The sequence below is a fragment of the Trematomus bernacchii genome, unplaced genomic scaffold (genome assembly GCF_902827165.1).
Source record: "Trematomus bernacchii unplaced genomic scaffold, fTreBer1.1, whole genome shotgun sequence".
Classification (NCBI taxonomy): Eukaryota; Metazoa; Chordata; class Actinopteri; order Perciformes; family Nototheniidae; genus Trematomus; species Trematomus bernacchii.
The window spans coordinates 2,535,128-2,546,771 of NW_022987705.1; the positions used below are offsets into that span (position 1 = coordinate 2,535,128).

An 11,644-nucleotide genomic window follows, 5' to 3' on the forward strand; every position below is an offset into this window, starting at 1 on the left:
TTATCTCCCAACGTATTGACATCACTCCGTAACACTCACGCTTCTATTGGCTAACTCTCCAACACATTGATAGGCTAAGGGGCGGGACATGAATCACAACAGAGCCAGCCAGCTAACCAATCAGAGCAGACTGGGCTCTGGTTTCAGACAGAGGGTGAAAAGAGGTGCTGCAGCACAGGCAGTATGAGAAACATAAAGAGCTTTTTGAACATTAAAGCATGGAGACATGTCACAGTAGAGACAAATATGAACCTGATTAGCATAATAGGGTTCCATTAAACCCAGGTGTATTTGGCCTTGGCCATGGTTAAGTTATATTAGTTGTACATGCAGTAAGTAAAGGAAGTTCGAGGGGAACTATTTGTAATGAATATACAGAAACGTTTTATTTTGGACTTGCTTTATACCTGTAGGTGTGATTCCAGATGCAGTAGTTCATAGGTTTAGTTCAGGTTTTTATATATTATGTGTATAAATAACCGGATTATTTCATGTTGACCCTCACTGCCTGATCACCTTGAAACAAATCACTCTGATTCTTATAAGATCATTTACAGTCTTGGCTGATATTAAACAATAATCACTAAGTATCGAAATCCATCAATATGTTGTACATACAGATATGTGTCACAAGCAGAGTAAATAAATACAAATGAACAAATCAGACAGGTCAAAATATATTCTGATTACATCTTTAATTGTCAGGTATATTTGTCCTAAAACTGATTTATTTAGTGTTCCTCCTAATAGACCTGACCTCCGCGTGTCAGGGCAAAGGTTTTACATGTTTGTGAGTTACTGTGTGGACCTGAATATTCTAACAAATTATCATTTAGTGTGTCAGCTGTCATTAAGATGTGTTCACAATAAAAATAAATATGCAACTAATAAAAGACTCACAAGGGTTTCATGCAACAGCAACAATAGGGAACACAGGATCAAATATGAACTTAAAAGTGCTTGAAATAAACCTGAATATTTTGTAAAGTAACAGCTAAGGCAGTTTGGCCGGTGAACAGAAACAAGTGTTAATGTCTGTATAGGGTTTGAATCATATGTAATTGGGATAATAAAGAATTTAAGAAACAACTCCTAAAAGTTAGCATCCTACTTATGACAAGATCTGACAAATTCTGATTCCTAGCTGTGGAAGAAAGCCGATTAATGTCCACAGATAATTAGTAGAATTTCAAAACATGATTTCAACGGTTCTTAGATTTAAGATTACATTTTTTTTTAAACAAAACGATTCTTCTTTATAAAACATCTGTATAAATTAAAAGGTGCAGAATTTATAAAATATTTATAAAATATGGGCCGGATGTTTGTCTGAGAACAGAAGTATTTACGCTTGTGCACGGTTTTAGGAAATGGAGGTATTGCATGACATTTAAGCCCAGCTTATCTACAGATATTGAGCTTCCTGTATCCAATCAAATCAAAATGTATTCTTCAAAACATGGCCCTCTTTTTTCATAACAGTCACCCTTTAACCTCACCTGAAATACTGAAACTTCCTGAATACCTGAAGCTTAATGACCAATGCAAGCAGAACTGCAGGGAGCAGGAAGCTATTTATTTTGGCAAGGACATCTTTTTAAGATAACACAATCAGATAAATGTGCTAGTGATAAATGTTTGACTCTACTGTGCCTATTGATTTAGTTCAAATCGCCTAGATAAGACTCACAAGTCCTTTCCTTTACAGTAAAGAAGCTCTCAGATTTGTCCAAAGACTACAGTATTATTTAAGTTGTTGAACTTCCTATAGAAAACAGATTAGCCAAGATGCTCAAGTAACATTCACTCTATTAACTAATAAATAAATACTTCTAAAGGACAGGACACAAAAACATTCAACAAAATAAATACAAGTAAACCTAAACAAATAAAACATGTACGTGTGAACATACTACTGCCTTCATAACCCCAAAAGGAGACTCCCATATGTGCGTCATGCCATTTCTATAAGAAAGTTTAAAGGCTCCGAGACATCATCACACTGCCGCAGTGAGTTTGCACCTGATGCAACTCTTATTTTCTACCATCAAAGAGGAGAGAAGGCACATTGTTTCCAGTGGCATAATCTCCCACCGACTGCGCTGTACCTAAAAGAGGTTTCTTTACAAAGTGGCCAGATTAAAATCACACATTTGGATAAAATGTGTTATTGTAAAGTCTGCAAAGAAACACGTTCTCCTCTCAAACAGTCCTCAATTGGCTCTCTGATGCCCGACCAATCGATGGAGTTTGTCACAGTTGTCCAGCCTCATCGACTCCGCCTTCTGCTTTAACCGCTCGTCTCGGTACAGCTGCCCGAGGTTCGCCAGGTCGGATTCTGAGAAGGAGAACGGGATCGCAAAAGAAAGATGTATGACTAGCATTTATAATAACTTTCTTTCTGGCAGAGAGTTAGATGAAAAGATCAAAACTATTCTCATGTCAGTATGTTAAATATAATTCAATCAGCAGCCAGTTAGCGTAGCTTAGCATAAATCAATTAATCAAAACTCACCTTTTCACTCTTGCCTTCAACTCCTAATCCACTAACCCCTTGTCCTTATTCCACCTAGCTTTTTACTTTTGTTGTTATTTTCTTTCTTTACTTGCTTGTAAAGTGCTTTGAGAACCAGGAAAAGCGCTATATAAATCACATGTAGTATTATTATTATTATAAAGTCTTGGAAAGGGCCTGGCTCTGTCCAGATGTTAGAAAGTCACATCCTATGAATCAAAGTGATGCAGCGCTAACAACAACCACTTCTTGTTAGTCAGTGTCCTTTTCATTTCATAACTATAACGTTTAAAGATATATAGTTAAAGGTGGGGTAGGTAAGTTTGAGAAACCGGCTCGAGATACACTTTCTGTTATATTCCATGGAATGCTCTTAACATCCCGATAGCAATGAATATCTGAAGTGCTTTGACAAAAAATCCATAAAAAAAAATATCATCTGAGGAAGCCGTAGTACTGTAAAAAGCACGACCAATCATTTTAGCCGGCCCGGCTAAAATAACTGGATGGCCTACCTGCCTGTCAGCCTTCCATCTGTGCACAAACTTATCTCGTGCCCTCATTGGTCATGTGCGCGTTCGTGTGTGTTGGAGGAGGGGCTCTGTAAGGAAGTGGCAGATTTTTTCCGGTTGTGTATTTTCAAATTTTAGCGCACTCGAGCTGGTTTCTCCAAAATTACCTACCCCACCTTTAACACGGTACCATCTATATACAAATTAAATTATGCTTTTTGAATGTTCAGTGTTGCTTCCCTGCCGCGTTTGGGTAACCAAATCTACCTAAGACAGACATCTAACAACTGATTGGGCTAGCATTTATTGCTCGTTTTGGTTCAACTTAAGCTGTAATTTTCTTTAGTATGCTGCCCAAAAGTTGGTATAAATGTGGTTATTAATGAGGTATGAAATATGCATTTTAAGTTAATGAAATGCAGTCATGCACAGTTAAGAGTGTACGTACAGTACAGGGGTTTTCCACTCAACGTTAGTGGGAAAAAAATTGTGTGGTTCAGTCTGTAACTTGTTTGTTTTAGAACAGTACAATAAATGAAGTATAATTCGCTTTTCTTGGGGGGGGGTCTATGTGCTTGACTATTTCTTAGGTAGGACCAGTTGCTGGGCAACCAGCGAGACTGCAGGAGCTTCTGGCTGCGGCTCTTAAAGCGAATAAGCATATTTCCCAAGTGTTGCACACACTTCCTTTAACAGTGACCAACTTTAAGATATATGCAAGTGCTTACAATAGCAGGAGACAATATAAAAACACTTGATATTAAATCTACTTTAATCAAAGTCATGATGAGTAGCTCGCTTACTCTGCTGTTTCTCTTTCCAGCAGCTGTTCTGCAGGTGCTCGATATAGTCGTTCTCGATAGTTTTCTCTATTTCATCCAGCGCCGCTCCTCTGTACTCTTTCTCAAAACTTTTGTCCACGTAGTACGGCACGCCCATGTGCTGCGTTTCCCTGGAGACCACCAGCCCGATGGCCCTGAAACCAAAACACAGGATTAAAATGTGTCCAGTAAAAACTATGGTGTGAACCGTGGAGTATCCCAGGGATCTGGTGAAGTGTCACTGTAGTAAGGTCAATGCTGTGGCACACTCACGGCTTATAGAAGAGACTGTAGGACGGGTTAGTGGCCATCATCTGAGTAAACACTGATATGAGGATTAGCACCAGCACAGGGAGGAGCTGCAGCAGCGCTGTGAAGGTGTTCTGTGGGAAGATAAAATCAGCAGAGATTACAAAGCATATAAGGCCCCGGCTCCACGAGGACGAAAACGGGTTGAATCCGCATATTTCTCATGCGTATAGCCCTCTAAGCTCGACGACGCCGTAAGGGAAACGTAGAAACAGACCCCGCAAACGACAACGGGTCCAAAGGTGGATAGATCTGGGAACGGAGCGCTCTGGGGGGGTCCAACGGGGCCGTGGAGTCGCCTATACGGTCATTCGTTTTCATAGCCCCGCCTCTCCCTGCCTCTCCCCCGCAGGGTTGCTATCGTGCTTCAGTCGCTACTGACCATGCTACAGTTCTTTGTGCAACATCTACAGGAGCTCCTCCTTGAATTCAGATTATTTATCTTTATCTCGATATGGACATAAACGCGAGTGAAGTCTAATCTGACAGGACGGAGACGCAGCTCCTGCCGCTGTGATGCAGCGGGAGCAAAACACACACTTCAAGTCAGATCATTACCCTTAGCTATTTTAATTACCTCTCAAACTACCTAAACTAGTTATAAATATGTTCATTTTTACTGTCGGGTCACTCATTACAGGATCAGCTGCTGCATGAGACAGACACTGACGCTGTCAGAAGAGAGGAAAAGAGACAGGCTCCGTGTATGATTATATATCATTATATCGTCGTTATTCATTTGTTTTAAAGCTCAATAAATAACAATGAAGACCTTTGACCGGCACTTTTATAATTTTGTCCGGAAGATTTAAACTTTAACACACGCTGACCGGCGAAAAACTCTGCCCGGTTCTGTCGGCCCCCACCGCGGAGAATACACAGAAGTGCAGCCATGACAACCATTCTTCTTCGCTGCTTTTGTGGAGGAAGTTACAGCGCCACGTACAGGTTCGGCATATGTACTGCAGCTTTTCCAGCGTTTGGATGTAAACGGAGCCGTCTCGTGGAGCTTGACACAATCCGGTGTATATTGCGTGGGGACGGGAGGTTTTTTGCGGTTGCATTTGCGTTACTCCGATGCGTTTTGCCGTATTTGTCCTCGTGGAGCCGGGGCCTAATACTGCATGTAGGCTGCACTGATTCACGCCAGCACAGAACGTATGTCTTTGAGGCACTTCCGTGATGAAGAAAATAAATGAAAGACATGAAATCAATCATTATAGGAATCTGTCACCAGCCATGTTAAAATGGATCTCCCAAAAGTGCAATTTTTTCCCGTGCATGTTAATAATTAGGATATTCCCAAGAAGAGCTTGCTGTGGTTAGTCTTTCTATCTTGTGAGTCACTGACCTGACTCTGGTTCTCCTCCACCACCACCTCCTCGCGCCTCTCAAAAGCACGTCGACGACGAGGCTGATAGAACTGAGAGTAGGAGGCGCCCTGGTTGGTGTACATGTGGATATTTCCTGTAGAGAGACACGTGCAGTTTTACAGCATTTACATTTATCAAAAGACAGTGGATCACAGTCCTAAACTGTTGACAGAACAATGTGTCAGACGAAAAACTTGAATGTTAGCTTCCCTACAGCAAGTGATACTGCTCTGCATGAATGAGGTGTGAATGTGTGAATGACTCGTAGTATTTAAAGTGCTTTGAGGGGTCGAAAATGACCTGATCAAGCACTATACTGTAAGTACAGTCCATTTACCATTACACACAACTTTTCAAACATAGGTAAGAACAATTAATCTGAATGTTATCAACATCGAAAATGTATTATTCAGATTGCAGGAGGCAAAATATTTGTGAAAGGTGAAATGTGTTTTAGAATATATATATAGTGCTACATAGATTTCATGGCCAACAACTCTAATTCTACAGGTTTAAAGGGCTTTGTATGTTTATTTCAGCATCATATCTGTATGTAGTGTCTCTCCTGTGAGATGTCTCCATGCTTTAATGTTCAAAAAGCTCTTTATTTTTCTCATACTGCCTGTGTTGCAGCACCTCTTTTCACCCTCTGTCTGAAACCAGAGCCCAGTCTGCTCAGATTGGTTAGCTGGCCGGCTCTGTTTTAATTGTTCAACCTCTGTTGATGTCCCGCCCCTTAACCTATCACGTACAATGTGTCAGAGCGCTAGCCAATAGAATGCGAGTGTTACATAGTGACGTCACTATGTTATAGAAGTAAACAAAGGAATCCAATAGAGGCGTTTCAGAGATAGTCACATGCACACAAATCTACAGGAAATGGAAAACCCCAAAATGCATAATAAGAGAGCACATTTTCATTGAAAATTAGGAAAATAATCATCCCTCTAGTAGTGTGCAGCATCAGTCAAAACAATCCTAAATTAGATTTCTTTTTCAAAATCGTTCCCTCCTTCTCACCTGTGGGAAATCTTCCCCCAAAGAAAATGTTGAAGAGTTCCTCGGGGGAAATGTCGGCCTCGAAGTCTCTGTTGAAGCTTCGGTAGTATCCATGGCGACTGTGGCTGGAGGGTTGGGGTGCGCTGGAAGCAGCAGATTGATCTCCGTATTGATCGTACTGCTGCCTCTTCTCTGGATTGCTCAGCACTGCATATGCGTTGCCTATTGCTGCCGGAAAGAGAGGGAAACATTTGGTTTTAGCATTCATTCAGCCCACAGCAACATAGAAACAAAAAATACAACTGTGAGAAATCCCATAGTATAATGTCCCATAGTAGTAAACCGGAAGTATAATGTTGCCCTGATATTATTTAACTACAGGTGGGAACCTCATTGACCTTCATGGATGCTGAATTATTAATTGGCAGTTCTGATTTGCAAAATGAAACCATGTACAGTATGTAAAGACAATTACTACTGAGTTTATTACTTAAAAAATAAATGTCTCAAATTGTGTTTCATGAATGTGTGTTTAGATTTGACTGAGTTATGAGTAGGGCTTGGAGAAAATAGGATTTTATTGTGGATCGGGATAAAAAAACACTTTGGCTGTAAACCTTCTTTATCAGGATAATCATGAACATCCTCACAAGTGACTTGAAACAAATATTGCTTGCTATCATAGAAGAGAAGTGAAAAAAAGAGAGCCTTATTCATAAAAAACAAGGAATAAACCCAAACTTATCGTGTAAGAAAGAACAGATGTATCTATGCCATATTTCTGCAGAGAGGGACCTGATGTTAAGGGTGTTTAATCTGTGTGTCTCATCTGTTTTTTTTTCTTTCTCCTCCCCATCCCGATCCCACACCGTTTTAAAACGGCAGCCCTGAATATATACAAACAGCTTAACAAAGACTTTCTAAACTAAAACCAACCAGTAAAACGGTGTCACCCAGCCTCAAGCTGCTGCCCTGCCTGTAGTGTAATGTGTAAACAACTACAAGCGAGGCAGTAGTTTTTGAACTGACCTTGACCTCTAAATTAAAATATATATATTTTGTGGGATAAATAAAGGCTCATTATGTCAAAGTACTGTCCAGCAACATGGTCAAAATACTTAAAAAAAAAAAAAAGGCACATACAAAGTCATAGTCACCAATCCCACAGAAAACAATCCCTGCTTTCTCATCTGTCAAAACTCATACCTTTGAAAGCATCCGTAGCTCCTGGAGCAAAGTTCTTGTCGGGGTGAAATTTGAGGGCCAGCTTCCTGTACGCCTTCTTCAAATCCTCATCACTGGCATTTTTGGTAACACCGAGAATTTCATAAAAGTCCTTGCAATTCTTTATCCTGCAATAAAAAAATGTAAAGGTCACCTATTATGCAAAATCCACTTTTTCATGTCTTTTATACATTACATGTTACTTGTTAGACGCTTTTATCCAAAGCGACTTACATACTCAATACTGTGGACAATCCCCACAGGAGCAATTTGGGGTGAAGTGTCTCAGGGACACAACGACATGCTGACTGCAGTGGGGTTTGAACCTGTGATCCCAACACCAAGCCTCTATCCACTGCGCCACACGCCTCCATACATAAACACATGTCCCCTCTGTGTAAAGAGATTCTGAAAGTTTCAGGAAAAAAGATTTGCTCACTTTTTGTCCTGATCCATTTCTAGAAAAAACCTGATCAGATTTTGGCCACTTTATGATGTCATAATGATTTTTTGGCTTGTGTAACCATTAGCCAATCAGCAACCAAGGTAACCCCCCCCACACCTTATCACCTGAATCTCCTCCTAGAGCACCATAGTGTTCTTTTTAACCAAATATCTTTCAGAGGGGTGTGGGGAGTGGCTCCTTATTTTCATCTAAAGTAACAGACAGAGAATCAGCACTTTTGAAACAGGGCTGAAACAGAGGGGATTATGGGATGCTGCAATGATCTGTTTGGTGTTTGGAGCCAAACACTTCAGAGACATGTTTTGTATATATCTGAGACCTATAATATATTGATGAAAAACAGTATAATAGGGGACCTTTAAAACATAGGTGCTTCATGTAACACAGCCAAAGTGATAGGAACAATTAATGTGGTTAGTCTGTCTAAAAACCGTTTTGAGCCACAGTTTACCTGAGAACGCCCTGGCGCTGGTCCTCGCTGTAGCTCTTCTTGTCATCAACACTCGCATGACTTGGTTCCTCGTCTCTTAGGTCCTCGTCTCTCCAGCCGGCTGGCGGGGGAACGTGGTTTGATTGTGGAGCAGCGGTGCCTCCATTCCTCACTATGGCGTCTATTAGCACTATGGAACAAAAACACAGTGTCTGATGTCAGCTGACAGATCAGATGGGAATGGAGAAAGATGGCTGAGAAAGCTTAAAGCAGAAAATACAGGTTGCCAACCAAAATGTACAGTATACAGATGGATGACAGTTTAAAAAGGAAAACCAACATTAAGTAACCGAGTTAGGCATTTGGCCACCACAAGACTCCAGAACAAAATACTCTTTGACTACTTCTGTTACTCTAATGAAACACTGTTCTTCATAGTGGTGGAGGGGGGTTGTCACATTGCTCCCAAAATCTCCCTTTAGTGATTACAATCTGGTGGTGGCCAACTTAATTATTCACATCATTTTCATATTCAAATCATCCCTGGTTCCTTCTGCTGTGTGTTTAGGCATGTGCTCATGTTTCCCCACTGATTTCCGGCTTTTGAAGAAATACAAATGGATCCATTTAGATATATTTCCTTTGCACTGTATATCAAAAGCCTTTCCCTACTTGCACCACAAGTGGAACACTTGTCCAATGGAACAAGTTGGCATTTAACTGCCTCATGAACATTGTGTACAAAGAGATCCAGGAATTCTACGAAAGCATTAATATGCTGGCTATGATGCCATTACTGAAAAGCTATTAGGCAAGATAAACAACATGAGTCGCACTCGCAGTCAGATTTTAACATTGCCCAACAGTGTGTTCACAGAGAGGGGGGGAGGGAGCATTTTAGCAGGCAGCCTACAAGGACTATGTATTGAAGCAAGACAGCCTCTAAAAATAGTAGTTCAGTGCACCCATCTTGAATTATGTTAAATAATGTTTGTACAGTTAATCCTCGGGGTAAGTTAGCACATTGAGCCATGTTAGCTAGTCAGTGTGCTATTGCAGAATGTGCGTCAGCTAATTTTACCTCTGGCCCGGGTGCTGGGGTAAATATTCTGGGCTTCATAGAGCAGCTGCAGAGCCCGATCTTTCCGTCCTGACCGTAAACACAGCTTCGCCTTCTCTATCAGCCGGTCTGCTTCTTCTTTGTCCATTGCAACGTATTATTCTGCTGATCCAATCGCTGTCTCTAGAGGTCTGTCCCTGTGCACTGAGAGTCAATATCATATGGTAAAGCGACCCGCTGCAGCTAACGAGAGATAGCCGATTAGCTTTGGTGTCAGGCAGCTGCGTAACGAGGTGCAGTCACTCAGAAGTCCTCCGCACTATCCGGTCTGCAGACGGCTGTTGTTCGGCTGCAAACAGGCCTGCAGCTGGGCCATTATTTTAAAAGATAAAGGTAACAAATGCACTGTTTTGCTGTCTGTTTTTATTAAGCGCTGTTTAGCAGGCCACCCTGTTAAATGTAACTCTGGACCCACTGAGCTGTGATGGACAAGAGGTGGAGGCAAGACGTCATATCCTGTGGCGTAAATCTGTGAAATCTGTATAAATCCGCCCTTATATTGACTTTAAATGTCATTTACTTGGTTATCAGTTAATAATATGGTATAGACATATAGTGTTTATATACCGCTCCTTCACGCTTCACCCATCTATTAACTAACGGTACTTGGTTTAAAAAACCCAGAGAGTTGAGTAACATTAGCAGGTGTAGCTGATGCTGATGCAGCATTCATGGTCTTTCATTTAAATACGTAAACCCCATCATTGGTTGTGGTGCATGGAATATGATACACAAAACAGACCTAAGATTATTATTATTGGTGTTTTATATGTATTTATTTATCCATTCAGTGGCTTATTGCCTGCCTTTGATTGTCATGGGACAATGCAATGACAACAGAGATGTAATGGATATTTTTAAACGTTTAATTAACTGCTACAATCAACCAACAAAACTGCATATTTAGCGAATGGATACCTCTGAAAAACTGGTGATTGACATGAAAGGCAGTCTAGGTTATTATATTACATTTAAGATACTAATGCACAAGTCAATTTAAAGTGTAAATATTCTTGCTTGGTTCACAATTTACATAATTTAAGATTCGTAGAAGTACAAATTGCATCAGTAAATTAGAAACCATTCAACACATTTTTGTTCATGCATATTTTATTCAAGAGTAAAAAAATGTGATTTTGTCCCATAGGGCATGCTTACAATGTGTGTATCATTTAGGAAGTCAAATGCCAAAACATATTTCCATAGGTAATAAAAAATGTTGCAAGATAAAATCCATTATATTTGTTTGTTGAAATATGCATGTAGACCATACAAGAACCAGAAACAGAGGAAGGAAAATAACCATAAGCTAAATTGTAACAATAATAATATCAGCAGTAAATATAACCAGAGTACAATGTTTCCTGTTTAACGTAAGTGCGACACACGATTTTCTTTGAGTCCGATTCATTTACATTTGAAAACCATGCTATCATGCTTAGGCAGCCTGAAAGTTGCTTTTCACTGAGATTATATTCATTCACACTATTGAACATTTTCTGTACATCAGTACAACCAAAAAAATAAAAATAAACACAAGGATTCAAACCTTAGAAGGGCATCTCTGCATACAATAAATCAATATAAAAATTAAAAGCAGTGGTAATAAATAACAGAATGAAAAAAATGAAACAATCAAAGGAAGCCTATTTATAAAATGTATAAAACAAGACAAATCAAACTACAAATGTAAATAAAAAATAAAAATAATTCAAGTTCACTATTTGAAACACAACTATCACAATTATAATCTCACATAACAATTAGGAACTTAATTGCATGCATTGATGCGTTCCGTACCATAGATGCTGTGTTTAAAATCACTTTTTGTCCATCCTTAATTCACATACCTTTATCATTAAATAGAAAGATGAC

General features: G+C 39.9%; 1 protein-coding gene across 1 annotated transcript; it reads right to left on the reverse strand.

The window, feature by feature from the left end:
- Positions 1-680: 680 nt before the first annotated feature.
- Positions 681-10,214, reverse strand: dnajc18 (DnaJ (Hsp40) homolog, subfamily C, member 18). The gene is made up of 8 exons (XM_034140392.1): positions 9,731-10,214; positions 8,671-8,839; positions 7,736-7,881; positions 6,551-6,757; positions 5,509-5,624; positions 4,122-4,231; positions 3,831-4,003; positions 681-2,338 (listed from the first exon to the last, which is right to left on the reverse strand). The coding sequence occupies exons 1-8, from the start codon at positions 9,855-9,857 to the stop codon at positions 2,214-2,216; spliced, it is 1,173 nt and encodes a 390-aa protein (XP_033996283.1). The 5' UTR covers positions 9,858-10,214; the 3' UTR covers positions 681-2,213.
- Between the last annotated feature and the right edge of the window lie 1,430 nt (positions 10,215-11,644).